At 45.5% G+C, this 26,354-nt stretch overlaps 1 protein-coding gene across 1 annotated transcript; it reads left to right on the top strand.

Moving 5' to 3' along the window:
- The first annotated feature begins 805 nt into the window (after positions 1-805).
- Positions 806-26,147, top strand: LOC144672609 (tachykinin-3-like). Its single transcript, XM_078534428.1, has 6 exons — positions 806-940; positions 7,747-7,849; positions 8,684-8,713; positions 13,137-13,190; positions 25,169-25,241; positions 25,947-26,147. The coding sequence occupies exons 1-6, from the start codon at positions 842-844 to the stop codon at positions 25,963-25,965; spliced, it is 378 nt and encodes a 125-aa protein (XP_078390554.1). The 5' UTR covers positions 806-841; the 3' UTR covers positions 25,966-26,147.
- The last annotated feature ends 207 nt before the right edge of the window (positions 26,148-26,354 follow it).

Here is a 26,354-nt window from a genome sequence, read left to right as displayed (position 1 = left end):
CTGAGGCTTTGTCAGATGGCAAAAAAACTCAACTTTTCAGTTCAGCAAGACAATCTTAGTGATTCCAAAAGCCAAAGGCCCATGTCACATGACTCCTACCTCTCCAATGTCTTTGACAAGGGATGTGTATCCCTCGCCTGGGTCCCTAAGATTAAATGTCTCAACCATTAAGAAATGAATGGAAGGTTGTGGGGCCTTTGTCTTAACAGACAAGCAGACTCCTGTTGGCCAGCCTGGGTCATGAAATGCAGATGGTCTTTGTATTGCTGTCTTTGAATTTGGCCTGTGCAGCTCAGTGCCTCTTCAGGGATAGCGAGGTGTGAGTTTCTCTGATGCTGCCAGGTAGCTCCTTTTGTTCAGGGTCACAGACAGACAGATTCAGCCACTTTAGGTCCTTGTCCAGTTTGAAATGTTTAGAGATAGCAATGAGCACATCTCTATATATTTTCTAAAAGAAATTATACAGCGTGAGGTCTTAGTCCCTCACAGATGTCACTTGGCATCAACAAAGCAGCTGCTTTGGAGCAAAGAAAAACCAAGAAATTGGAATATTTCCTACCAAGTTGCAGAATTTTAAAACCGCAACCAAACATGACTCTGGGGGAGGATGTATAGATGAAAAGCAGTCCCCTCTATTTTTTCTGTCTGATGCGTAAGCATGTACATTGTATGAAAACAATTGTACTTGATTGTAATTTCATGAACAATTGTTTCGAATGTAAAATGACAAGATGTTTTCTCTGGCCCTTCATGTTTTGTGAATGTTCACAGCAATTACTTCTGTTTTTTTTGTTTCTCGTTCAGCTTCAGTTCAAGTCACCTGACAGAGAGACTGGCCAGAATGAAAAGTTTAATTGCTTTGGCCGTGCTGTCCATCTTGCTCCAAATGTGTCAGGGAAGTCATGAGGGACAGTTGGCAAATGGTGGAGTCCTGACCAAGGTATGGATGCGTTTCCCATCCCTCCATCCTCCCAAGAGGCCTTCAGAATTTTTTCCAAATTTTCCTCTTGTCTTGCATCATTTTCTGAATGCAAATGTCTGTTCTGCCATTCTGGAAATTGTTTGAACCTTGCTGTGCAACATGAAACTCAGCAAATTACGGAAAAGTGAACTAAGCAAACTCGCCTCTTCGATCAACCTTGTGCTTCCCCTAATTAAGAGAAGTCGCAGGGCAAAGGGACCAGTCAACAATGAAAGTGGTCATGTCATATCACAACAAGGCCATTCGGTCAATTCCATGTTGGCTCTCCATGGAGTCCAGTTAGTCTCACTAGGCACCCCCCTATCCCCATAACCCTGCAATTTTATTTCCCTCAAGTGTCCATCCAATGTCCTTTTTGAAATCATTCATTGTCTCTACTTCCACCATCCTTGTAAGCAGTGAGTTCCAGGTCACTACCACTTGCTGTACATTTTTTAAAAATTCCTAATTTTTCCCCCACCCCCCTGCATTTCCTGTCCAGAAACTTAAATCTGCCACCACCCCCACCTAATCCTTGTACCAGCAGCTAATGGGATCAGCTTTTCTTTATCTACCTCATCCAAACCTGTTATAATCGTGTACATCTCAATCAAATCTCCCCTCAATCTCATTTGCTCCAAGGAGAACAACCCCAGCTTCTCCAACCTAACCTTGTAGCTAAAATCCCCCATCCCTGGAACCATTCTGGTAAATCTCCTCTGCACCCTCTCAAGGACCCTCACATCCTTCCTAATGTGGGGACCAGAACTGGACACAATACTCTAGTTGGGGCCTAACCAAAGCTTTAGAAAGGTTCAGCATAGCTTCCCTGATTTTATACTCCATGCCTCTATTTATGAAGCTCAAGATCCAGCCAACATGTTGTTTTCTGTCCTTAAGCCAATGTTTTACCCAACTGAACACTGACCCTCCTATTCCATGAGCCTCAATTTTGTTAACCAGGTCTCTCGCCAAATACTTTCTTAAAATCCATATAGACAACATCCACCACATTCCCTTCATCAACCTTCTCTGTTACTCCATTAAAAAATTCAGTTAGACTAGTTGAGCCTTTTACAAATCCGTGCTGACTCTCCTTAATTCACTCAAACCTCTCCAAGTGCCTGATGATATTTTCCCTGATTATTGTTTCTAAACCACTGATGTTAAACTGACTGGCCTGTAGTTACTAGGACTGCCCTTGCATCCTTTCTTGAATAAAGGTGTCAAATTTGCAAATCTCCCCAACCCTCAGGCACTTGCTCCATATCTGGGGAAGATTGGAAGACTATGGCAAGCCCTTCTGCTATTTCCACTTCCCTTGGCAACCTGGGATGCAATCCATCCAGACCACTTAAGCATATCCAGAGCTTGGGACCTAGGCAGCTGAGGGTAAGGCTACCAAGGTGGAACAATTAAAATGGGGATGCTCAAGGCCAGAATTGAATGAACGCAGAGAGCTCGGAGGGGTGTGGGGCTGGAGGTGATTAGAGATAGGGAGGGGTGAGGCCATGGAGGGATTTGAAAACAAGGATGAGAATTTTAAAATGAAGACATTGCTTGACTGGGATCTATTGTAGGTCTGCGAGCACAGGGGTGATAGGGGAATGGGACTGGAATAGTCGAGTCTAGAGGTAACGAAGGCATGAATGAGGGTTTCAGCAGCAGATGAGCTGAGACAGGGGCAAATGCTATCTAAGTAGAAATAGGCAGTGTTAGTGATGATGTGGGTATGTGGTCAGAAGCACATCTCTGGGTCAAAAACGGCAGAGGTTGTGAACAGTCTGGTTCAGCCTCAATGGTTGCCAAGAAGAGGGATGGAGTTGGTCACTTGGGAACTGGTGGAAATTCCTGCTCATCCAGTACTGGGTGTCGGATAAGCAGTCTGATAATTTAGCAGCAGTGGAGGAGTTGAGAGAGGTGGGGGTGAGGTAGAGCTGGGTGTCATCAGCGTACATGTGAAAACTAACACTGTGCTTTCGGATGGTGTCACTGAGGGGCAGCATGTAGATGAGAAATAGGAGGGGGCCAAGGATAGATCCTTGGGGGGACACCAGAGGTAACGGGGCAGGAGCAGGAAGAGAAGCCTTTTCCAGTGATTCTCTGGCTCCGATTAGATGGATAAGAATGGAACCAGGTGAGAGCAGGTCCCACCCAGCTGGACGACAGTGGAGAGGTGTTGGAGGAGGATGGTGTGGTCAAACCGTGTCAAAGGCTGCAGACAGGTCGAGAAGGAAAGAGAGAGAATCACTTGCAATATCAGCTAGCATGGGGACCCTTAACTCCCTTGTCAACCAAAAACTCTGTCTAACTCGGTCTTGAGTATATTCAGTGACCCAGCCTCCACTGCTCTTGGAGGGAATTCCACAGACTAACAAAGAAATTCCTCCTCCTTCTGTCTTAAGTTGGCAACTCCTTATTTTTAAACTGTGCCCCTTAGTTCTAGTCTCTCCCAAAAGGGGAAACATCCTTTCAGCATCCACCCTGTCAAAGCCCCTCAGAATCTTGTTTCAATAAGATCACCTCTCATTCTTCTAAACCCCAATGGGTGTAGGCCCAACCTGTTCAACCTTTCCTCGTAAGACAACCATTTCATCGCAGGAATCGGCTTAGTTGACCTTCTCCGCGCTGTTTCCAATGCTAGTATATCCCTCAAGTAGGGAGTCAAAACTGTGCACAGTGCTCTAGTGCAGTCTTACCAACACGCTGTACAGTTGTAACAAGACTTCCCTACTTTTATATTCCATTCCATTTGCCTTCCTAATCACTTGCTGTAGCATGCTAACTTTGATTCATGTTTGCTATGGACATTGGGTGCCAGAGAGGCTCTACAAAATGGTGACTGAAAACATAGCTTCATGTGGAAAAAGAGATCACCTTGACCCAGCCAACTACAGGCCCATTAGGTTAACATCACTAATGGGAATGGAAACCAGTCTAGGGAATGGGCTGTGGGAGGACCTGTACAAGAATGAAGTACAACAGCAGAGATTTGAGGAGCACCAAGTTCTGCCAACGCCCATTTCTGACACATTTAAGGGTGCTATAAATCGAATTGATCATGGAATTCTCTGATATAGTTGATTTGGATTTCCAGAAAGCTTTTGAGAATGTTCCACATGACAGACTTCTTAAAGAACTAAAAAAAAAAATGGAAATCCGGGGTGGAACAGGGAATAAAATCCAAAAAAGGGTTTTAAAAAAAAAAGGAAATGATACTTGCGATGTAGGCCTTGATGTTAACCACTCCCCAACCCCCACACCCATGATGGGTAGGAGATGGGGGAGGGGCTTAATGAAAGATCTGGGAATGCACCTTCAACTCTCCTCAATAAACTACCTTTTGTCTATATATGGCTTGAGTGGGGCATCCAAGTCCTCAAAAGGGGGCATTTCACTCTCTCATTTAAAGAGAGCAATTGGAGGATTGATTTTTAAATTGAGCAGTTGCCCTGAAGTGAAAGGGAAGTGGGAGTTGCCAGTTTAAGAAGGGTCTTTTACAGCACTCCTAGTGGGCCACAAAGAGCAGGAGTGCCCTCCACAGCCCCTGAAGGAAGTCTTCAGCTGACCCTCTGCCACTTTTCAGCCCCCCTCTCCTCACTGATGCAATCGCTGGCCTCTCCCACCTCCCTCAAGTGACAGGGGCCTCTGCGGCCCATCCCAACCCCTGCAAGGCCTGATTGCAGACTTGTCCTCCCCTCGACTGCCGGCGAACGACCCCTGAGGTACTCCAGCCTAGGCCTCCTGCTGGTTTTCACGCCTGGCAACTGGCCAGCCTGTCAAATTGGCTGGCTGCTGGGCTGGAAACAGAAATAAATGATAATGAAGACTCCTAACACACCCCTGGCCTCCCATAGTCTACCCTCTGTAACCTTGAGGTCACCCGAAACTCTGCTGCCTGTGTCTTAACTCGCACCAAGTCCCGTCCCGCTATCACCCCTGTACTCGCTGACTTACATTGGCTCCGGGTCAAGCAACGTCTTGATTTTAAAATTCTCATCCTTGTTTTCAAATCCCTCCATGGCCTCGCCCCTCCCTATCTCTGTAATCTCCTCCAGCCCCACACCCCTCTGAGATCTCTGCACTCCTCTAATTCTGGCCTCTTGTGCATCCCCGATTCTAATCGCTCCACCATTGGCGGCCGTGCCATCAGCTGCCTGGACCCCAAGCTCTGAAATTCCCTCCCTACCCCTCTCTGCCTCTCTCCCTCACTTTCCCCCTTTAAGACCCTCCTTAAAACCGACCTCTTTGGTCAAGCGTTTGGTCACCTGACCTAATATCTCCCTTCTGGGGCTCGGGGTCATACTTTGTTTTATAACGCTCCTGTATGTGAAGCAGCTTGGGATGTTTCATTACATTAAAGGCGCTGTATAAATATTGAGTTGTCATTAAATTTGGCAATACCACCTCATCCTCAGCTTGGCCCACTTTGATCTTCCCTGCACCTTCACCACCTCCCCATAAACGTCAGGACCGTGGTCTTGAACAGGGGGTGGTGGGAGGAGTGGTCAGCGTTTCAGACCCTGTTTCATATCTGTATTACTCGAACTGGATGGAAAATCTGACTGACTCAGCTTAAACTCAACAATCTTGTCAAGTTGACCTTACCTCTTCCATTGCGGGGAAATGAATTGGATTCTGCATTGGAGGAAGGAGTTCAAGAGCATTAAACAAAATAAGAAATGGATTTGCACTCTTTCAGATCTACAGAATTGGTGGATGATGGTAACATTGTGGATGGTAGATATATTTTGGCTTTATAAATGTTAAGTTGCCCAGCCAGAGATGTTTCAAAAGCTTTTGAGATAAAGGAGAATGTCCTGCATGTAGTATAAGGGTGTTCAGGATAGTAAGGGTTAATGTGGGACTGGGAAACAGGACTGCCCACATTATGATAGTCACATGATGGTAGACTGTGTAGAGAGGGGCTGGGAGAGGTTCGCATGCAGATGACACCTAGTTAGGACTATACCTTGAAGGGTAGTGACAAACGGTGTCTCTGGTAGCAGTTGTAATTGAGTCTCAAGATTCTGGGTTCAAGTCCCTCTCCAGGTCTTGAGCACACAAAATCTAGGCTGACTCTCCCAGTGCAACAGTGAGGGGGTGCTGCACTGTCAGGAGTACTGTCTGTCAGATGAGACGTTAAACCAAGGCCCCATTGCCTGATCAGGCGGATGTAAAAGGAGGGGGGGTACTTATTCCTGGCGTCCCAATCTCTTTCCCAGACTTTTGGCATTGGAGAACTTTTTGCTGCTCTAAATGGTTGGCCTTTCAGTGCCCTGATTCGCCATTGGGTCAGAAGGCTCCGATTGGCTAATCCTGGATTCCAGGGACGCGCTCAGTTTGAGCGTGCGGCAGAGTGGAGTTTCCTATTTAGAAGAATTCACTTGGAATTGAAACTGCTTTGTACCAAATGGGATGAAAATCGCTCTGGGAAAAAAACATCGGCGACTTGAGTGGAATGCAAAATGGAGGTCACAGGTTATTTCCCTCCCCCTCCCCCTCTGCTTTGTGGGGTGAATTTTAGGTGCCCCCAGCAGGATGTTTCCTGTAGAAAGGGGGCATGTAAAATAGGGTGGACACCCATCCCATAATGGGCGCTAAAATTGGCAGCCTGACCGCCATATTTAAAACAACAATTAAGAGCCGATTGGCTTGATAAGCCAATTGACCCTGATAATACACTGCCCACGCCATACAACATAGCTGATGTGGGCGGCAGGACAGGAGTGGGAAGCCTGCTTTTATTTCTCTCCTCCAGAGGTTAAAGGGCATGAAGGAAGGATGGATTGCTCTGCGGGGGCTGTCCTTTGCCAATCACAGGGTGGCATGCATTAGGTTGAAACCCCCTCTCCCTAACGCACCCAAACCCTCCCAGCCCAAGACCCTGGGGTTCCCTGCTCCAGAGATCCTAGGCCTTGGCCTACTGTCTTCAGCTGTTGGCCTGGCAGCTGCCACTCACTTCCTGGCGCTGCAGGGACTGGTGGAGCTGCCAGCCAATCTGATTAGCCGGTAGCTCCAGAGGGTGGGGCTTCCTCCTCAAATGAGGTGTGGAAATCCCACTGGGGCCCTTGTCAGTCTGCTCTGCAGCAATGCATAGCTGCGGGCGTGTCGGTGTACGTGTTGGCTCCTCGCTGACATGGTCTCCCAGAGGCGGGGGGGAATGGACCCCCCCCCCCCCCCCCCCATCTCTGTCTGTCTCTCTGTCTGTCTCTCTGTCTGTCTCTCTGTCTGTCTCTCTGTCTGTCTCTCTGTCTGTCTCTCTGTCTGTCTCTCTGTCTGTCTCTCTGTCTGTCTCTCTGTCTGTCTCTCTGTCCATTCCCACTCTGCCTGGGAAAGAGTAATTTGAGTCCTGGCCAATATTTATCCCTCAGTCAACAGCATAAAAACAGAATTTGGTCATTAACACAATGCTGTTTTTGAGTTTTGTGTGTGCAAATTGACAATTGTATGCCCTGCACTGCAAAAAGTACTTAGCTGGCTGTAATGGTTGTGCAAAGCACTGTATAAATGCAAGTCTTTGTTTTTATTTTTAAAGTATTGAAAGTGTAAATTTGCATTGGAATCTGAATCAATCTTGTCCTGGAGAGGTTAGTGTGAAGGAAGCTGGGTTTGTTTTCGTTACTGGTATTGACATGCAGGAAATTCCAGAGGGAATGTATGCTCAAAGTAAGAGGGAATAAAAGGATTTAAAACATGCAAGGAACAAGGATGGAAGTTGAGATGGACGGCAGGTATGTACACTCTGCGGTAGAGGCGCTGAATCTCCGATCTTCCTGTTGCAGGGGAACTTGAATGCGGAGAAACTGCCCCTCCTCTTCCTGAAGCGTTTCTATGATGGTCTCTCCCATGATGGATTTGTGGGATTGATGGGAAGGAGAATGGCTGGCAAGTACACAATCAACCAGAAAATTGAGAATTAAATGTTTTAAGTTTGTTTGGTGGTGGAATCACTGGCAAGGTTGGCATTTATGACCAATGCAGTTGGCCCGAACCGAGTGGCTCACGAGGGCAGTTAAGGATTAATCACTTTTTGGTGGGTGACTGGAGTCATGTGTAGGCCAGACTGGGTAAGGATGGTCAATTTCCTTAAAAGGATATAAATAAGGCAGTTGGGTTTTTACCAAAAAAAACTTCAGTCAATTTTACTAATACCAGCTTTTCATTTGTAGATAATTGTAAACTGAAACTTTCCTGGTGGGATAAACTCTCGTTTGACTCCACAATTAGTCCAGGATTCCTAGTGCAGTAACATAACCACTACACTGCTGTACATCAAGCTATTGGTCACCTTTAATTGCACACGGGAGCGTGTGTCATAAGGTATGTGACCAACTGCACAGAGAGCAGTGCACTCCGAGGAGGCAACGCATTTGGCTCCCCCAAATGGTGCAGCAAGTTTTTGCAGTGAGCAGCTCATCCAAGGTTTCCACTCCTCACTGCTATCCAGTGATGCCTGCTGGCAGTGCGCTGAGGGCAAGTCGAGGCTTTGCCCCGATGCCCCACAGTCTCCCAAAGCTCAATGTCGACAGGGGTGAGGTCAGAGGTAAGCGGCACACGTGCCATAATTCACTCCCGAGAAATCGAGGCCTCCTGAATAAGGGTGAGAAAACAGAACGTAAAAAAGGGTATAATACTCCCGCCAAAAAAAAAGACTGATTGTAAATATACTGACAGGAATGCAGCGAATTTGCATAAACAGAACTTTATTACTTTTTGCAGGTACAAAGGAAATTCCTGTGGCTCGGAAACGTAAGTGCTCCTGAACAGATTTTCCTATTAGCTGCTGATTAATCATTGTTTTATAGCCTCTGTCTGCCTGTTAAAATGCAGAAGCACACCCCCCATTAATGATTTGGCAAGTCCAGCTTTATTGACATAACTTGGTCAGGCTTTGGGGATTTGTCAGCAAGAGGGTCAGAGTGAGGAATAAATGAGGCTGCAAGGAGTTATGGAGAAACTTGGAGATCAAGTTTCCATTAGGTGTAAGATATATTTATTTCACAGGGATGACCTCGTTATCATTGTACAAAAGAAAATAAAAGCAAGACATAATCCAGATTTTTAAAATAAATTGAGGTATAAATAATGCAAAAACAATAGAGCATTTGAATTGTTTTATTCATTTGTGGAATGACTGTCGCTGGCTAGACCAGCATTTATTGCCCATCCCTAGTTGCCCCTTGAGAAGGTGGTGGTGAGCTGCCTTCTTGAACCGCTGCAGTCCCTGTGGTGTAGGTACACCCACAGTGCTGTTAGGGAGGGAGTTCCAGGATTTTGACCCAGCGACAGTGAAGGAACGGTGATATATTTCCAAGTCAGGATGGTGAGTGACTTGGAGGGGAACTTCCAGGTGGTGGTGTTCCCATGTATCTGCTGCCCTTGTTCCTCTAGATGGTAGTGGTTGTGAATTTGGAAGGTGTTGTCTAAGGAGGCTTGAGTTGTTGCAGTGCATCTTGTAGATGGTACACACTGCTGCTACTGTGTGTCGGTGGTGGAGGGAGTGAATGTTTGTGGATGGGGTGCTGATCAAGCGAGCTGCTCTCTTGGTGTCAAGCTTCTTGAGTGTTGTTGGAATTGCACTCATCCAGGCAAGTGGAGAGTATTCCATCACACTCCTGACTTGATCCTTGTCGATGGTGGACAGGCTCTGGGGAGCCAGGAGGTGAGTTACTCGCTGCAGAATTCCCAGCCTCTGACCTGCTCTTGTAGCCACAGTATTTATATGGCTGGTCTAGTAGGTTCTGGTCAATGATGACACCCAGGATGTTAAAGGTGGTGGATTGAGCGATGATAATGCTGTTGCATGTTATTCCCTTGCATTTCTTGTGTCATTAATGTTACTTGCCACTTGTCAGCCCAAGCCTGGATTTGGCCAGGTCTTGCTGCATATGGGCTGCTTCAGTATCTGAGGAGTTGCAAATGGTGCTGAACATTGTGCAATCATCAGCGAACATCCCCACTTCTGACCTTTTATAATAGAGGGAAGGTCATTGATGAAGCAGCTGAAGATGGTTGTGCCTAGGACAGTACCCTGAGGAACTCCTAATGCTAAAGTGGTTGGCCTCCAACAACTACAACCATCTGCCTTTGCTAGGTATGACTCCAACCAGTGGAGAGTTTTCCCCCTGATTCCCATTGACTCCAGTTTTGCTAGGGCTCCTTGATGCCACACTCGGTCAAATGCTGCCTTGATGTTGAGGGCAGTCACTCTCACCTCACCTCGGGAGTTCAGCTCTTTTGTCCACGTTTGAACCAAGGCTGTAATGAGGTCAGGAGCTGAGTGGCCCTGGCAGAACCCAAACTGAGCATCAGTGAGCAGGTTATTGCTAAGCAAGTGCTGCTTGATAGCACTGTTGATGACCCCTTCCATCACTTTACTGATGATGGAGAGTAGACAGATGGGGTGGTAATTGGCTGGGTTGGATTTGTGCTGGCTTTGTGGACAGGACATACCTGGGCAATTTTCCACATGGCCGGGTAGATGTCAGTGTTGTAGCTGTACTGGAACAGCTTGGCTATGGGTGTGGCAAGTTCTGGAGCACAGGTCTTCAGAACTACAGCTGGGATGTTATCAGGGCCCATAGCCTTTACAGTATCCAGTGCACTCAGCTGTTTCTTGATATCATGTGGAGTGAATCAGATTGGCCAAAGACCAATGCTGGGGACCTCTGGAGGAGGCTGAGGTGGATCATCCATTTGGAATTTTTGGCTGAAGTTGGTTACAAACAGTTCAGCATTGCTGGGTTCCCTCATCATTTGAAGTTGGGAATGTTCATTGAGCCTCCTCCTCCAGTGAGTTGTTTAATTGTCCACCACCATTCATGACTGGATGTGGCAGGACTGCAGAGCTTAGATCTGATCCTATGGTTGTGGGATTGTTTAGCTCTTGTCTATTATGTGCTGTTTAGCATGCAGGCATTCCTATGTTTTAGTACCAGGCATACCTGGTGAAGCTGCTCCTGTCCTGGCATATCCCTCAGTCACCATGACGTGAGGTAACCATGCGATTCTGCTGTTGCTAATGACCCACTGCGTCTCATGAATGCCCAGTTCTGAGCTGCTATATCTGTTCAGAATCGATCCCATTTAACATGGTGTTAGTGCCACACAACATGACGGATGGTGCTGTCGTGGACAGATGCATCTACGACAAGCAGATTGGGGAGCACGAGATCAAGAAGGTTTTTCCCTCTTGTTGATTCCCTCACCAACTGCCGCAGACATGTCCTTCAGGACTCTGTCAGTAGTGATACTACTGAGCCACCCTTGGTGATGGACATTCCCCCCACACAGTACATTCTGTGCCCTTGCCACCCTCAGTGCTTCCTCCAAGTGGTGTTCAACATGGAGGAGCACTGATTCATCAGCTGAGGGAGGGTGGTATGTGGTAATCGGGAGGCTTCCTTGCCCATGTTTGACCTGTTGCCATGAGACTTCATGGGGTCCAGAGTCAATGCCGAGGACTCCTAGGGAAGCTTTGTCCCAACTGTATACCACTGTCATTACAGAGGTGTTACAGTGCAGAAGGTGGTTATTCGGCCAGTTGTCTGCACTGGCTCTGAGCATTTCACCTAGTGCCATTCTCCTGCCTTCTCCCTGTAACCCTGCAGATGGTTTCTTTTCAAATTATCATCTAATTCTCTTGAAAGCCTCAATTAAACCTGCCTCCACCACATCCTCAGGCAGTGCATTCCAGACCCGAACCACTCGCTCTGTGAAAATGTTTTTCCTCATTTTACTTTTTTGCTTCTTTTACTAATTACTTTAAATCTGTGCCCCCTCATTCTCAATCCTTTCACGAGTGGGAACAATTTCTCCCTATCTACCCTGTCCAGACCCCTCATTGATTTTGAACACCTCTATCAAATCTCCTCTCAGCCTTCTGTTCTCCTCGGGAAACAGACTCAACTTCGCTAATCTGTCTTCATAACTGAAGTTCCTCATCCCTGGAACCATTCTCGTAAACCTCCTCTGCACTCTTCAATACCTTCATCTTCCTAAAATGTGGTGCCCAGAACTGGACACAGTGCTCCAGATGAGGTGTGACTAGTGTCTTATACAAGTTCAACATAACCTCCTTGCTTTTGTACTCTCCGCCCCTATTAATAAAGCCTAGGATACTGCATGCTTTATTAATCGCTCTCTCAACCTGTCCTGTCGTCTTTAATGACTTGTGCACATGGACACCCAGATCCCTCTGCTCCTGTGCTCTCTTGAGTTGCACTGTTTCTCCACGTTCTTCCTACCAAAATTTATCACCTTATGTTTCTCCACTTTGAACTTCATCTGTCCATCCATTCCACCAACTTGTCAATGTCCTTCACAGTGCTTCCCAAGTTTTGTATCATCTGCAAATTGTGAGACCTTTGGGTCTGTCCTGCCGGTGGGACAGGACATACCCAGGGATGGTGTCTGTAAAGTATGACTCATGTTGGGATTTGAACCTATGTTTCTATTGGGCCTCAGGGTTACTAGTCCAGTAATATTACCATTCTGCCACTGTTCCCTGATGGAAAACTGTAGGGTTAAAATGGCCAGGTGTGTAACAGGGGAGGGGGCAGTCCACAACTGCCTACTTTATATGCCTTTGTCCAATCTGAACTTCACCTCCCCACGTTCTCTGTCTGGCTTCACATATGAAGATGAACAACTGTGGAAAGCAACAGCAATCGTAGAATTGTAGTGTAGCATGAGTCACCTTCAGGACAATAAGGGAGGATACTAGGGGGGTGAGGAGTGGGAAGAAACATCAGGCAGGGGTATCCAAGCTGTTATCTTCAGCTGTATTGGTGCATTATTGTGGGGTTTAAGGGGCCACAATTAAAGATTTAATCCATGCTCCTGTTAATTTGGAGATTTCCCCAGATTTTGACACATCCTGGTGTACTAATTTAGGATTTATCCTTTTTCAAACATTGCGGCCCACAAAATGCAACCAGAAGCAGCGAAATAAGAAATATCAACACAAACCGAACTGAACTACCTGAGCCTCGAGGGGAAGGTTGCCAGTAAGCAGAGACTGTGTGGGGCTCCAGATATCCCTGGCATTGGGCATTTAGCACTGGCATACTCAAGTGTACCAGTTGGGTACCTGGGACCAAAAAGCACAGTAGAAGAGCCCAGTGGAAAAGCAATAGATTATTAAAAGGATGACATTTCCTTTTTTCTGCAGGGGACATGAATGATTTCTTTGTTGGCCTGATGGGAAGACGAAACATGGAATTTGGTGAGGATGAAACTCTTGATGCTCTTTATTCACTCTAACTTATTGCTTTCTTGGCAGAAAAGTGTTGCTTTTAGATCTAAAGAATCTTAAGGGGCTTTGAGTATTGCCAATGAGTTGGAGGCAAGCAGGACTTGCACCAGGACTCACAACAGAGTCTTGATGAACTGCAGCAAACCAAACTCCTGACTGAAACTACAGCAGAGTCTCCCGATAAAAGCAGGATTATTTCTCCAGCAAAATGCAGTGAGTGGAGGATAGTAACATTGTACAAATTATATATGATTTCCCCCATCATCTCTAATCCAGCCAAACATAATAATGTGACCTAGTGTTATGATCCTTGGCCAGAACCCAGGCTGTGGTGGGGGGGGATGATCGGTTAGGGACCAGTAATGTTGTGTTTAAAGTAGATAACAGTTGAGATTGAAGACACCTGCTTTTGGGATTATGCCACAAGATTTCACTGGTTTTGGACAAACAAAAAAACAATTGTTTGAAAGATAAAACAATTTACAATATCTATCTTGTACTCTTCAGAATCAGCTTGAGGTACATGTGAATTAACAGGTCAAACACATCACACTGAACAATAAACGGTAGATGTGACAGATCCCACAGATTTCTCAGCAACCCACTCCAATGTTAGTATTCACCGAGCTACACAATCTCTTTAAAACCATGAGGAATTTCCAGTCTTCACCTTTTGAAGATCTAGCCTCTGAATTCCTTCAAATCCACTCTGACTCAGACTACCTTAATGGCCACTCTCCCTTCCAGGGGCTTCTCCTAAGCCCTGACTGCCTGGAGACTGCTCGCCACAACACCGCTGCTGCCTGGAGCCTCCTTGCCCTGCTTCAGAACACACCCAGTCATGTAGGATTTCTTGAGCCCCAACTCTTGCCTGCATCGAGCTATCATTGGCTCCCAAGGTTCCTTTTGAGCCTCAACTGCACAGAGCTACCAAATGGATCCCCAGGGCTTCACTGAGCCCTCAACCCAGCTCCTCCGAGCTAAGAGCAGCACTTTCTCGAACTTAACTGGGAGTTCTGCCCATGTCCCTGTCTGTGACACTTGCAGACTGGCTCCCTGAAGCTGACTCTCTGATTAAAATTGACTGAACTTTGAACTGCTCTGGGTGGCCTATCAACACACACTCCCATGGGGTCCCACTAAGATGTAAGCAAAATACTGCAGATGCTGGAAATCTGAAACAAAAACGGAAAATGCTGTAAAATCTCAGCAGGTCTGGCAGCATCTGTGGAGGGAGAAACAGAGTTAACATTTCGAGTCCATATGACTGTTCTTCAGAGCTGAAGAGAAGTGGAAATGTGATGAAATTTATGCTGTTTAAGGGGGGGTGGGGCAGGTGCAGCTGGATAGAAGGCCAGTGATAGGTGGGGGCTAAGGAGAGATTGATAAAGATGTCATGAACTAAAGGACGCAAAGGGAGTGTTAATGGTAGTGGTTAGTGCTAAAGGAGAGGCTGATAGTGGCATAAAGGTAAGAAAGCAGAATGTGATAATAGCAGAACAAGGCTAGCGTTGTGTGAAAGAACAACATGGAACGAGTGACCGATGGCCCTGTAGGGAATGGGGAGGGGGTGATGGAAAATGGGATAGAAGCAGGAATTTAAAAAAGGATAAAACCATGGATTAAATGGATAAAAAATACAAATGAATGTAGGAAAAATTCTGCTTTCTTACCTTAATACCACTATCAGCACCTTCTTTAGCACTAACCACTACCATTAACACTCCCTTTGTCGTTTAGTTCATTACATCTTTGTTAATCCATAGAACACTACAGCACAGAAAGCAGGCCATTCGGCCCTTCTAGTCTGTGCCGAAATATTATTCCGCTAGTCCCATTGACCTGCACCTAGTCCATAACCATCCAGACCTCTCCCATCCATGTATCTATCCAATTTATTCTTAAAACTTAAGAGTGAGCCCACATTTACCACGTCAGATGGTAGCTCGTTCCACACACTCACCACTCTCTGAGTGAAGAAGTTCCCCCTAATGTTCCCCCTAAACCTTTCCCCTTTCACCCTAAAGCCATGTCCTCTCGTGTTCATCTCTCCTAATCTAAGTGGAAAGAGCCTACTCACATTTACTCTGTCTTTACCCCCCATAATTTTGTAAACTTCTATCAAATCTCCCCTCATTCTTCTACGCTCCAAGGAATAAAGTCCTAACCTGTTTAATCTTTCCCTGTAACTCAACTCCTTAAGACCCGGCAACATCCTAGTAAATCTTCTCTGCACTCTCTCAATCTTACTGATATCCTTCCTGTAGTTAGGCGACCAGAACTGCACTCAATACCTCCTCTGTCCCCACCTATTGCTGGCCTTCTATCTAGCCTCACGCCCCCCTTAAACAGTATAAATTTCATCACATTTCCACTTCTCTTCAGCTCTGAAGAGTCATATGGAGTCGAAACATTAACTCTGTTTCTCTCTCCACAGATGCTGCCACACACGCTGAGTTTTTCCAGCATTTTCTATTTTTGTCCCATTGGTTCCCACCTGGTGGTAAGAGTGGGACCCTATGTAACAGCATTGTAACATTTAAGGTACAGCATGTTCCAATCTTCACAGTGGGGGGACAGATCAATGGGCTTCATAACAATATATGTAGCCTTCCCAAAGTAATCCCAATCCTATAGCCTGGTAAAAAAATAAGAAATCCTTGTAATGAACATGGAAGCACAGTTATCGGTATACCCCTTATAGCACTAGGCTTTTGGGGAGTACAGACTTGTTTCAACTATTTGTCTAGAATTGACCCTGCTTCAAATCTACCACATTAGTAGACACAGTTGCACAAACCCCTAATTAACTACTCCAACTCCTTTCCTATTTGGTTTCATTAGTGTTTAAGGCTGGTGTTCTCCAATGGAGATCACCAGTTTTAGCCCCTTGCACTACATTTTGTAGGAAGTGCCTCACATTTTCACACACTATACTTAAATGTACTCACGTTTGCAAGTACTTAACATCTCTCTCCATTCAGTAACCCAATGATCAAATAACACCCGTGCACTCTGATTTTCACCTTCCTGTTTTACCAACAAACACTCAAAAGCTTCAAGCTCAGATCACATGTGGTAAATTGTTAATGCATCGGACGCAGAGTTAGTCGGTCGTACATCTCAGCTGACATTGACTGTGCCGAATCGGAGTCTGCAGAATTTCACAGGGAGGGGGTTTGCTTCACCCACTGCTGAAGAGTCATTGTGAAAGTGCCCCCTGTTCCAATAAGCTGCCCCGCAACCATTTATTATTCAGAGCACTGTGGCTCCAGGCGAGACTTTTGCCCCCATCTAGGGTGCAAGTCTTGTCTCCCAGAGGTGCCAGCCAATGTGGTGGTAGTTGTCTGGTCCCAGCAGCACCCATGGGAGCACTGGCTTTGCCACTGCATCCAGTTGCAGCAAAGAGCCAGGAACTGGTTGACCAAGCAAGTTGGAAGTGTGCTCTCGATTTTGCCATTCCCTGGGGTGGAGGGAAGTGAGGTGGGGACCAGCTGCAGGAGGAAGAGGGGGTGGTGGGGGAAGAATGTGCCTCCCATTGGAGAAGGAGGCACACCCCCTACCCTTTCACTCCACCCCCGCATGCCCAAGTAGTCTTTGCTGCTGAGCCTCCCACCCAACTCTGACCTCCTCCCGCTAGCTGAAAATTAGCAGTCGGCCAGGAAGTGGCTATTAATTGGCCACTTAACCAGCGCAACAGGTGTGAGGGTGGGCCGCAGGTGCCCACTAAATCTTGGGGGGGGGGGGGGGGGGAGGGCAGCCAGGCTGGCATTGGGAAGGGCATCCATGTAATTTTCCATGCGCGGTGCCCCTTCCCCACCCCCGCGGCCTGCAAACCCGGATTGCCACAGTGGTTCTGCTAGACGTTGGGCATTAACCTTACCACAAAAAAGACAATTGCTCCCCTCTCCCACTGCACGTTGAGAGCTGTCGGTAGAATCAGTTGGAATCACCAGAGCACACAGACCTGTATCCTGAAGACTTGTGGGTGAAATTATGAACCCCAGGTAAGTTTTCTCCGTGACGCAGTGGACAGACCAGATCTTGTCGATAAGCCGTTGGCTTGCAATCCCACCCAACTCCTGCTCCACCTTCCTTTCTTCTGTGGCCTAACTGGGATTGCTGCTCTGTAGGCCCCTAGAGCCTCCCCTCCTTCTGTCTGGTGCCCCAACTTGGATTCGACCTCTGTCTGTCATTCTCTCTCTCTCTCTCTCTCGTTTCTGGTTCTCCACCAAAACCATGAAAAGGAATGTGACTGGTATGGTCATGTGACTAAACTAGGCTAATAGTGCAGATTGAGAGTTCAAATCCCACCATGGCAGTTCCAGAATCTTGGAAAATATAAACCTGGTCTTGGTAAGAGTGATGGTGAAGCTGTTAAGAATGCAGCTGGTTCATTGATGTCCTTGAGGGAAGGAAATGTGCCACTCCTAGGTGGTCTGGGCCTGTCTTACTGTAATTCCACACCAACGCGGTTGACTCTAACTTAAAAGTAGCGTAACAAGCCACTCAATTGTATAAAACCAATACAACACCAGCTGCAGCAGTTCAAGAAGGCAGTCTATCACCACCTTCTCAGGACAACTAGGGATGGGCAGTAAATGTTAGCATTGCCCACATCCTAAGGATGAATTGTTTTTTTTTTAAAAAGAAAAATCAGGAGGCAGCTTCTACACAAGTGAAAGGACCCTATTTAGATACTTTGAATTGCAAACATTATGCCCTTGTTCAAAAAAGGTTGTAAGGATAAGCCCAGCAATTGCAGACCAGTCAGTTTAACTTCAGTGGTGGGGGAACTTCTAGAAACAATAATTTGGGACAGAATTCATAGTCGCGTGGACAAACGCAGGTTAATTCAGGAAAGCCAGCATGGAGTTCAAGGGACAATCGTGTTTAACTAACTTGGAGTTTTGCAAAGAGGTAACAGGTTGATGAGGGTAATGCTGTTGATGTGGCGTACATGGACTTCCAAAAGACATTTGATACAGTGCCACACAACAGACTTGAGAAGTTATAGCTCATGGAATAAAAGGGACAGTAGCAACGTGGATACAAAATTGGCTGACAGGAAATGGTGATTTAATGGATGATTTTCAGGCTGGAGGAAGGGTTGTAGCGGAGTTCCCCAGGGGTCGGTGTTGGAAGCCTTGTTTTTCCTGATTTATATATTAAAGATCTAGACCTTGGTGTGCAGGGAACAATTTCAAAATTTGCGCATGATACAAAATTTGGAAGCAATGTAAACTGTGAGGAGGACAGTGTAGAACTTTAAAAGGATATTTACACACTGGTGGAATGGGCAGATAAGTGGCAGATGAAGTTCAATGGGGAGAAGTGTGAGGTGATACATTTTGGTAGGAAGAACATGGAGAGACAGTATAAAATATAGAGTACAATTCTAAAGTGGGTGCAGGAGCAGAAAGGCCTGGGTGTTTATGTGCATAGATTGTTGAAGGTGGAAGGACAGGTCAAGAGTGGTTAATAAAGCATACAGTATCCTGGGCTTTATGACTAGAGGCAGAGAGTACAAGAGCAAGGAGGTTGTGTTGAACTTGTGTGTAAGACACTAGTTAGACCTCAGCTGGAATATTGTGTACAGTTCTGGGTGCCGCATTTTTAAAAAGGATGTGAAGGCATTGGAGAGAGTGCAGAAGAGGTTTACGAGAATGCTTCCAGGGATAAGAAACTTCAGTTACGCAGATAGATTGGAGAGGTTGGGACTCAACCTTCTCTTCAAGGAGAAGAGTAAATTTGATGGAGGTGCTCAAAACCATGAGGGGTCTGGGCAGAGTAGAAAGGGAGAAACTGTTCCCAGTCGTGAAAGGATTGAGAACCAGAGGACACGGATTGAAAGTAATTGGCAAAAGTGATGAGAGAAAACTTTATGCAACGAGTGGTTTGGGTTTGGACTGCACTGCCTGGAAGTGTGATGGAGGCAGGTTCAATCGAGGCATTCAAGAGGACATTGGATGATTTTCTCTTCAAATAATCTGCAGGGTTAGAGAGAGAAGGCGGGAGAATGGCACTAGGTGTAACGCTCATTTGGAGAGCTGGTGCAGACACGATGGGCCGAATGGCCTCCTTCTGCACTAATAATTGTGTCAAATACAGCTATTGTCCCTATAGCTGTAGCTTTCCCTGCTTCTTGTGGGAGTCCTTTGACCTATGCTTGGCAGCTGCTGCAGTGACATGAAACCAAGGAAGAGTTTGTGTAGAGAACCAATACATTGGCAAAAAGGTCAGTGAGTGACATTAAATGAGAAACTTATGCAAGTGGATTAATGGGTTTGAGGGCAGCAGGTCTACATGCATTAATTAAAATTAATAATTTACACAAGGTATTAGCTAGACTGTAAAGGAGGGAATAGAGGTTTTGTTTTAGACCTTGGATGGGCAGTAGGGACCTACTGCTTGCAATTCCTGTACCATGTGGGAACCAACACAGTGACAGCAATGTGTACCATCTACAAGATGCACTGCAGCAATTCACCAAGACTCCTTAGACAGCACCTTCCAAACCCATGACCACTACCATCTAGGGCAGCAGACACACGGGAACCCCACCACCTGCAAGTTCCCCTCCAAGTCACTCACCATCCTGACTTGGGAATATATCGCCGTTCTTTCACTGTCACTGGGTCACAATCCTGGAGCTCCCTCCCTAACAGCACTGTGGGTGTACCTACACCACATGGAGTGCAGCGGTTCAAGAAGGCAGCTCACCACCGCCACCACCACCTCAAGGGTATTTAGGGATGGGCAATAAATGCTGGCCCAGCCAGCGACGCCCAGATCCCGTGAATGAATTTTTTAAAAAAAACTTAGGACATTTCATGTACCTTGGGGGAACCACGTGTGTAGAAAGTGCCTCCAACAGCTTCAGTTGAAGCTCAGGATTTCCCAGCTTGAGGGGGCAGCTGGAGTCACTCCGGAGCATCAGGGAGGATGAGAGATTCCTGGATCGCACATTCCAGCAGGTGGTCACTCCACAGGCAGAGGTCAGAATAGGAAATGGCCATCTGGAAGAGTAGGGAGAGGCGGGTAGTCCAGGAGTCTTAAGGATGTGTGCCAGTCTCAAACTGGTACTCCTGGGAGTGACGACACCTTGGAAGGAGTGCAGCCAAGAGCATAGTACGTTAAATGGGCAAGAGACTGCACAGGAATGAATAGCAAAGAGTCCTTATAGGAGATTCCATAGTTAGAAGGACAGACGAGGCTTTCTGTAACTGTCATTGTTGTGTGTTACCTGCTTGGAGCCAGGGTAAAGGACCTCATGGAGAGGGTGCAGGGGGAAGGGAGTGGGCCAGAAGTTGTGGTACACATTGGTACCAATGACATTAGGACAGGCATTGAGTTCCTAAGATCAGATTTTTAGAAGTGAGGGTGAAAGTTTAAAAAGTAGGACCTGAAAGATAGTAACCTCTGGATTAGCCCTAGTGTTGTGTGCTAGCCAGAGTAGAAATAGGAAGATAGGGAGGATTGAGGCTGGTGCAGGAGGGTGGGCAGATTCTTGGAACCTGTTCTGGGACAGGAGGCACCTATTCAAAAGGGATGGGTTGCACCTCGACACCAAATATGCTCGCAGGGAGGTTCACTGGTGTGACTGGGGAGGATTTGCACTAAATTGGTAGGGGTGGGTGGGCACCAGAATATGGAGGTAGAAAAGAGGAATGAGGTGCATAAAGGAGTGAGATTGTCAGACAGTAGTAGATTAGGTAGTAGTACCGTATTAGATAGAAGCAGACTGAGGAATACAAAGACAATTTTAAAATGCATGTATAGAAAGTGTGGCGGTTGGTGAGCTACAAGCACAAATAGCAATGTGGGGATGTGATGTCGTGGCAATAATGGTAACATGGCTTAAAATGGTGAGGACTGGGCACTTATCCAGAAAAAGGACAAAGGGAGGTGGGATGACAGTACTGATTAGGGAAGACATTGCAGCGATGGAATGAAAGGATGTCCCTGAGGGGGTAGGGACAGAATCCATTTGGTTAGAGTTGAGAAGCAAAAAGGGGGTAATCATACTACTAGGGGTATTATGATGACCTCCAAACAGTGAGAGATAAAGGAACAAATCTACAGGGAAATCAGATATGCAAGAACTATAGAACGGTGATACTGGGGGACTTTATTACCCAAATATTGATTGGGATAGTCTTAAGAGTAAAGGAAAAGGAAGGGGAGGAATTTCTGAAATGTGTTCAGGAGAACTTCCTTGATCAGTATGTTCTTGGTCCAACTAGGAAGGATGGATCTGGTGCTGGGGAATGAGGTGGGCCAAGTATCTGTGGGGGAACATTTGGGTAAGAGTGATCATCATATAATGTTTAGGCCAGTAATGGAGAAGAGAAAGGAACAACCTAAAGTAGAACATCGAAATTGGAAAATCACTATCTTCAATGGGATGAGAGGGGATTCGGCCAAATTAAACTGGAACTAAAGAATGACAGGAAAAACTAATGGAACAACGGGTGATCTTTGAGGAAGAGATACTTCAGGTACAGGCTCAGTACATTCCAACAAGAGGGAAAGGTGGGGGAACCAAAGCCAGGGCTCCTTGGATGATGAGGGAGATAGAGAATAGGATGAAACAAAAATAGAGGGTGTATGACTCATGTCAGGTGAACTCTTCAAGTGAGAACCAGGCCAAATATGATCAGTTGAGAAAAAAAATGAAGAAAATAAGACTGGAAAAGAGGGAGTATATGAGAATAGAATGGCAGTTAACATGAGTGAATCTAAAAATCTACCGGTGTAAATAGTAAGAGGCAAGGTCGGTCCTATTGGGGACAAAGAGGGTGATCTACACTTGGATGTACAGGGCAAGGCTAGAATACTTTAATGAGTTATTTTTATCAGTGTTTACTAAAGAAGAGGCTGTTGACAAAATATCAGTAGAATTGGAAATGGTGGAGGTAATGGATGGGGTGAAAATTGATAGGCAGGATATACTGGAAAGGCTAACTATGCTTAGTGGATAAGCCGCCTGGTCCAGATGGCTTTCATCCCAAGTTGCTAAAGAAACTGAAGGTGGAGATGGTGGAAAGGCTCAATGTATTCTTCCAATCTTCCCTAGATATGGTGGGGCAGTAAGTGCCAGAGGACTGGAAAGAGTGGAAGGACATTCCTAGTAACTATAGGCTGGTCAGATTAACATCAGTGATGGGTAAGGTTTTTGAAACAATCATGGAAAACAATTAACAGGCACTGGGAGAGTTTGAGTGAATTAAGGAGAGTCAGCACGGATTTGTAAAGGGCAGATCGTGTTTGACTAATTTAATTGAATTTATTGATGAAGTAACAGAAGGTTGATGAAGGGAATGCGGTGGATGTTGTCTATATGGACTTTAAAGTGTTTCTCAAAATACCACAAAAAACTGGTTACTGAAATTGTGGCTCATGGAATGAGAGGGTCAGCTTAGATTTTTTTAAAAATGATTTAAGGACAGAAAAATGGCAGGTTGTGGTGAATGGTGGTTTTTCAAACTGGGTGGTAGACAGTGGTGTTCCCCAAGGTTCAGTGCTTTTTTTTTTTGATTTATATAAATTACTTGGATCTTGGGATACAGATTCAATTCCGATTAAAAATTTCCTGATAGTACCAAATTTGGTGGTGTGGCAAACGGTGAGAATGATACTAATCAACTGCAACAGGACATAGGATAGCAGAATGGGCAGAGAAGCATATGAATTAGGAGCAGGAAGGCCACTCGGCCCTTCAATAAGATCATGGCTGATCTGATTTTAACCTCATATTCCTGCCTACCCCCAATAACCTTTCACCCCTTTGCTTATCAAGATTCTATCTCCCCCTGCCTTAAAAATACGCAAGGACTCTGCCTCAATCACCTTTTGAGGAAGATAATTTGAAGTCTCACCACCCTCAAATTTTCTTTTTCCCTCATCTGTTCTAAATGGGGGACCCCTTATTTTGAAACTGTGACCCTGAGTTCTAGATTCTCCCACAAGAGGAAATATCCTTCCCACGTTCACCCTGTCAAGACCCCTCAGGATCTCGTGTTTCAATCAAGACACCTCTTACTCTTCTAAACCCCAGCGGATACAAGCCTAACCTGTCCAACCTTTCCTCATGAGATAACTCGCCCATTCCAGGAATTAATCTAGTAGACCTTCTCTGAATTGCTTCCAATGCATTTACATCTTTAAAGTGGCAGATAGAATTGAATACAAAGTGTGAGGTGGTATATTTTGGCAGAAGGGAAAGGGAGAGACAATATAGACTTAATGGCACAATCCTAAAGAATGTGCAGGGACAGAGGGATCTGGGGGTTAATATGCAAAGATCTTTGGAGGTGGCAGGATATATTGAGAGAACAGCAAAGCATATGGGATTCTGGACTTCATGTTAGAGGTATTGAGTACAAAATCAGGAAAGTTATTCTGAACCTTTTATAAAGCTCTGGTTAAGCCACATCTAGAGTATTGTGTCCAGGTCTGGTCACCATGCTTTAGGAAGGTCCTTGAGAGGGTGCAGAGGAGATTTACCAGAATGGTCCCAGGGATGGGGGATTTTAGCTACAAGGTTAGGTTGGAGAAGCTGGGGTTGTTCTCCTTGGAGCAAAGGAGATTGAGGGGAGATTTGATAGAGGAGTACAAGATTTTGACAGGTTTAGATAAGGTAGATAAAGAAAAGCTGTTTCCATTAGCTGATTGAACAAGGACTAGGGGAACACAGGTTTAAGGTTACAGGTGGGGGAATGTGAGGAAGAACTTTAATGACCTGGAACTCACTGCCTCTGAGGGTGGCAGAAGCAGAGACGAAGAATAATTTCAAAAGGAAATTGGATGGGCAGAGAGAATTAAACTTGCAGCATTACAGGGATAGGGTGGGGGAATGGGCCTGACAGGATTGCTCTAGAGAACTGGTATGGACTCATGGGCTGAATGGCCTCCTTCTGTGCCATAATGACTAAGACTTTGTGATCTATGACTCGTATTGGCTAAAGCTGGTGGCATGATTTCAGGGTGGAGGGGGAGAATGTTCTGGAATTTGTCTGTAAACCTACCTGTTGGCACTATACAACTAAGTCCTTTTCCTTTTAAATTGCCATTACTCTATTAGCTGCAAAATGCTAAGTAATGGAACTGAGAAATAAGTACAGTGATTCTCTTTTCTTTTAAATCTACACATTCTTAAAATTCAAGTAACTTAGCACTGGCTGCGTAAACAAATTTCTTCCTCGTATACATCTCCTGCCCGAAACCTTAAAATCTATATTCCCTAGCCCTTGCACCATCAGCTAATGGGAAGTTTGTAGGAATAAACCTAGTTTAATCCATCATACTTGGTGTTTTGCTTCTGTGAAAATATCAAACGAAATATTTTCACACACAAATGGCAATTGGTACAATTGTTCAACAAACTGCTAACAAAGCAAACCAACTCCTGGCTGTGCTAGTTTTAATGGAAACATGAATCAGTTATATAACTAGAAGTTGCTACAAGCCAGTTTTAAAAAAAAGCCTTTTATTTATAGAACACCTTATAGCTCGCAAAAACATCTCAAATTTCTTTGCCTGCAATGAGCCATTTTTGAAATGCAGTGGCAGCCATTTTGCGCACAGCAAGCAGCAATGAGGGTTTCCGTTTTGTTTCAATGGCGTTGATCAATGAAGGGATGTTATGGCCAGGAGCCAGAAATTCCTGCTTTGCAAACAGTGCAAGAGGATCTGTAACATCTACCAGAACCATCAGACTGGGCCTCAGCTTAACATCACATTGAAAGACAGCATCTCCGACAGCCCAGCACTCCCTCAGTACTGCACTAGGAGTGTCGGCCTAGATTATGTGCACCAATCTTTGGAATGGGACATGAATCTACAACCTTTTGATTCAGGGGCAAGAGTGCTACCATTGAGCCGCAGCTGAAAAATGAGGGGGGTGGATAATCTAAATAATAATTTCAAATGTCACATTTAAACAGATACATCAACTACTCTAAATAAAGATGTTCCAGAGACAAAAGGACCCAGTACTCCCTCCAAGTGCAAGCTGAGGTAATTATTTTACATCTTTCAAATATTTTATTAACAGTGACGATTTAATAGCAAACTATTTTTTGTAAAAATAGAAAAGGTTGGAAATACTCAGCAAGCTGGGCCACATTTGGAGAGAGGAACAGTCAATGTTTCAGGTCAGTAAGCTTTCATCAGAACTCGTCATGAACCTGTAACGTTAACTCCGTTCCTCTCTCCACAGATGCTGCCTGACTTGCCGAGTATTTGCCGGGTTTTTTTCATTTTGGATTTTCAGCCTCTGCAGTATTTTACTTTTGTATTGTTATATTTTCAGTTATTTGATTTTGTTTAACCCTCCCTGACGGAGACCCCAACTAGCTGACCTGCGCCACAGCTTCAGTCCGAGCTGCTCCAAGGCTGGTCAGTAAGAGTCACACGGGGCTGAGTGTTGACTTGTGGCCTGCTTTTTTTCATTGAGTTGAAAGCGTCTATGTCAGTGCAGATCGGGTGCGGGTCCTGGACCCTTTGGGGGTGGGGATGGTGGTCTGCAGGACTCCAGTACTATGCCCGTGTCATGTATTAACCAACTGGGTCATGTAGGGCACTGGAGTTTGGTTTTTTTTTATTTAACTTTTCGAAAGGGGACAAAAACAGGCTTGGAAGTGAAACATTTTCTTACAGGCTTTGGCTCACAATCCAACTGTAAACAAAGATCAATTAAACAATATTTTGCTCTGTCTTTAGGGCCTGCAGGTCCACTTAACTGGTCCAAGGAATTGGGACCATTTGAAGAAAGTGATGTCTCCATCTACCAAAGTGCACACCTTTCCAAATAAACCCCGAAATTTGGTCTTTTTTAAAAAAAAACTGAATTATAATCGACAGTAGATTTGCTTTTGTGTTCATTTTGTATGTGGATTCACGGATGCTAGTTTGAGGGGTTCGGTGACCGTCTTCATCACTTAGCCAAGGGAATGAGTAAGAAATGTGCGACTAAATGATGGGAACGCAATTCTCGAGCTGCCTTGTTTGCGTCTTGCGTTTTCCTCCATCTCTGGTGTTGTCCACTGCAAGTAAATACTCCAATGATCCTTTTTCTTTAATCCAATGCTAAAATTCAAAGATATCGCTGTTATTATCTCTCGTTCCTGT

Source organism: Cetorhinus maximus, chromosome X (assembly GCF_964194155.1).
Source record: "Cetorhinus maximus chromosome X, sCetMax3.hap1.1, whole genome shotgun sequence".
In the NCBI taxonomy this organism is placed as follows: Eukaryota; Metazoa; Chordata; class Chondrichthyes; order Lamniformes; family Cetorhinidae; genus Cetorhinus; species Cetorhinus maximus.
Note: the sequence above shows the minus strand (reverse complement) of the source record. Positions and strands in the feature narration are given on the sequence as shown.

Coding starts and splice junctions, on each gene's coding strand:
- LOC144672609 (XM_078534428.1), top strand. CDS start 842: ATGAAAAGTTTAATTGCTTTGGCCGTGCTGTCCATCTTGCTCCAAATG. Junction 941..7,746: donor ATGGTGGAGTCCTGACCAAG/GTATGGATGCGT, acceptor TTCCTGTTGCAG/GGGAACTTGAATGCGGAGAA. Junction 7,850..8,683: donor GATGGGAAGGAGAATGGCTG/GCAAGTACACAA, acceptor TACTTTTTGCAG/GTACAAAGGAAATTCCTGTG.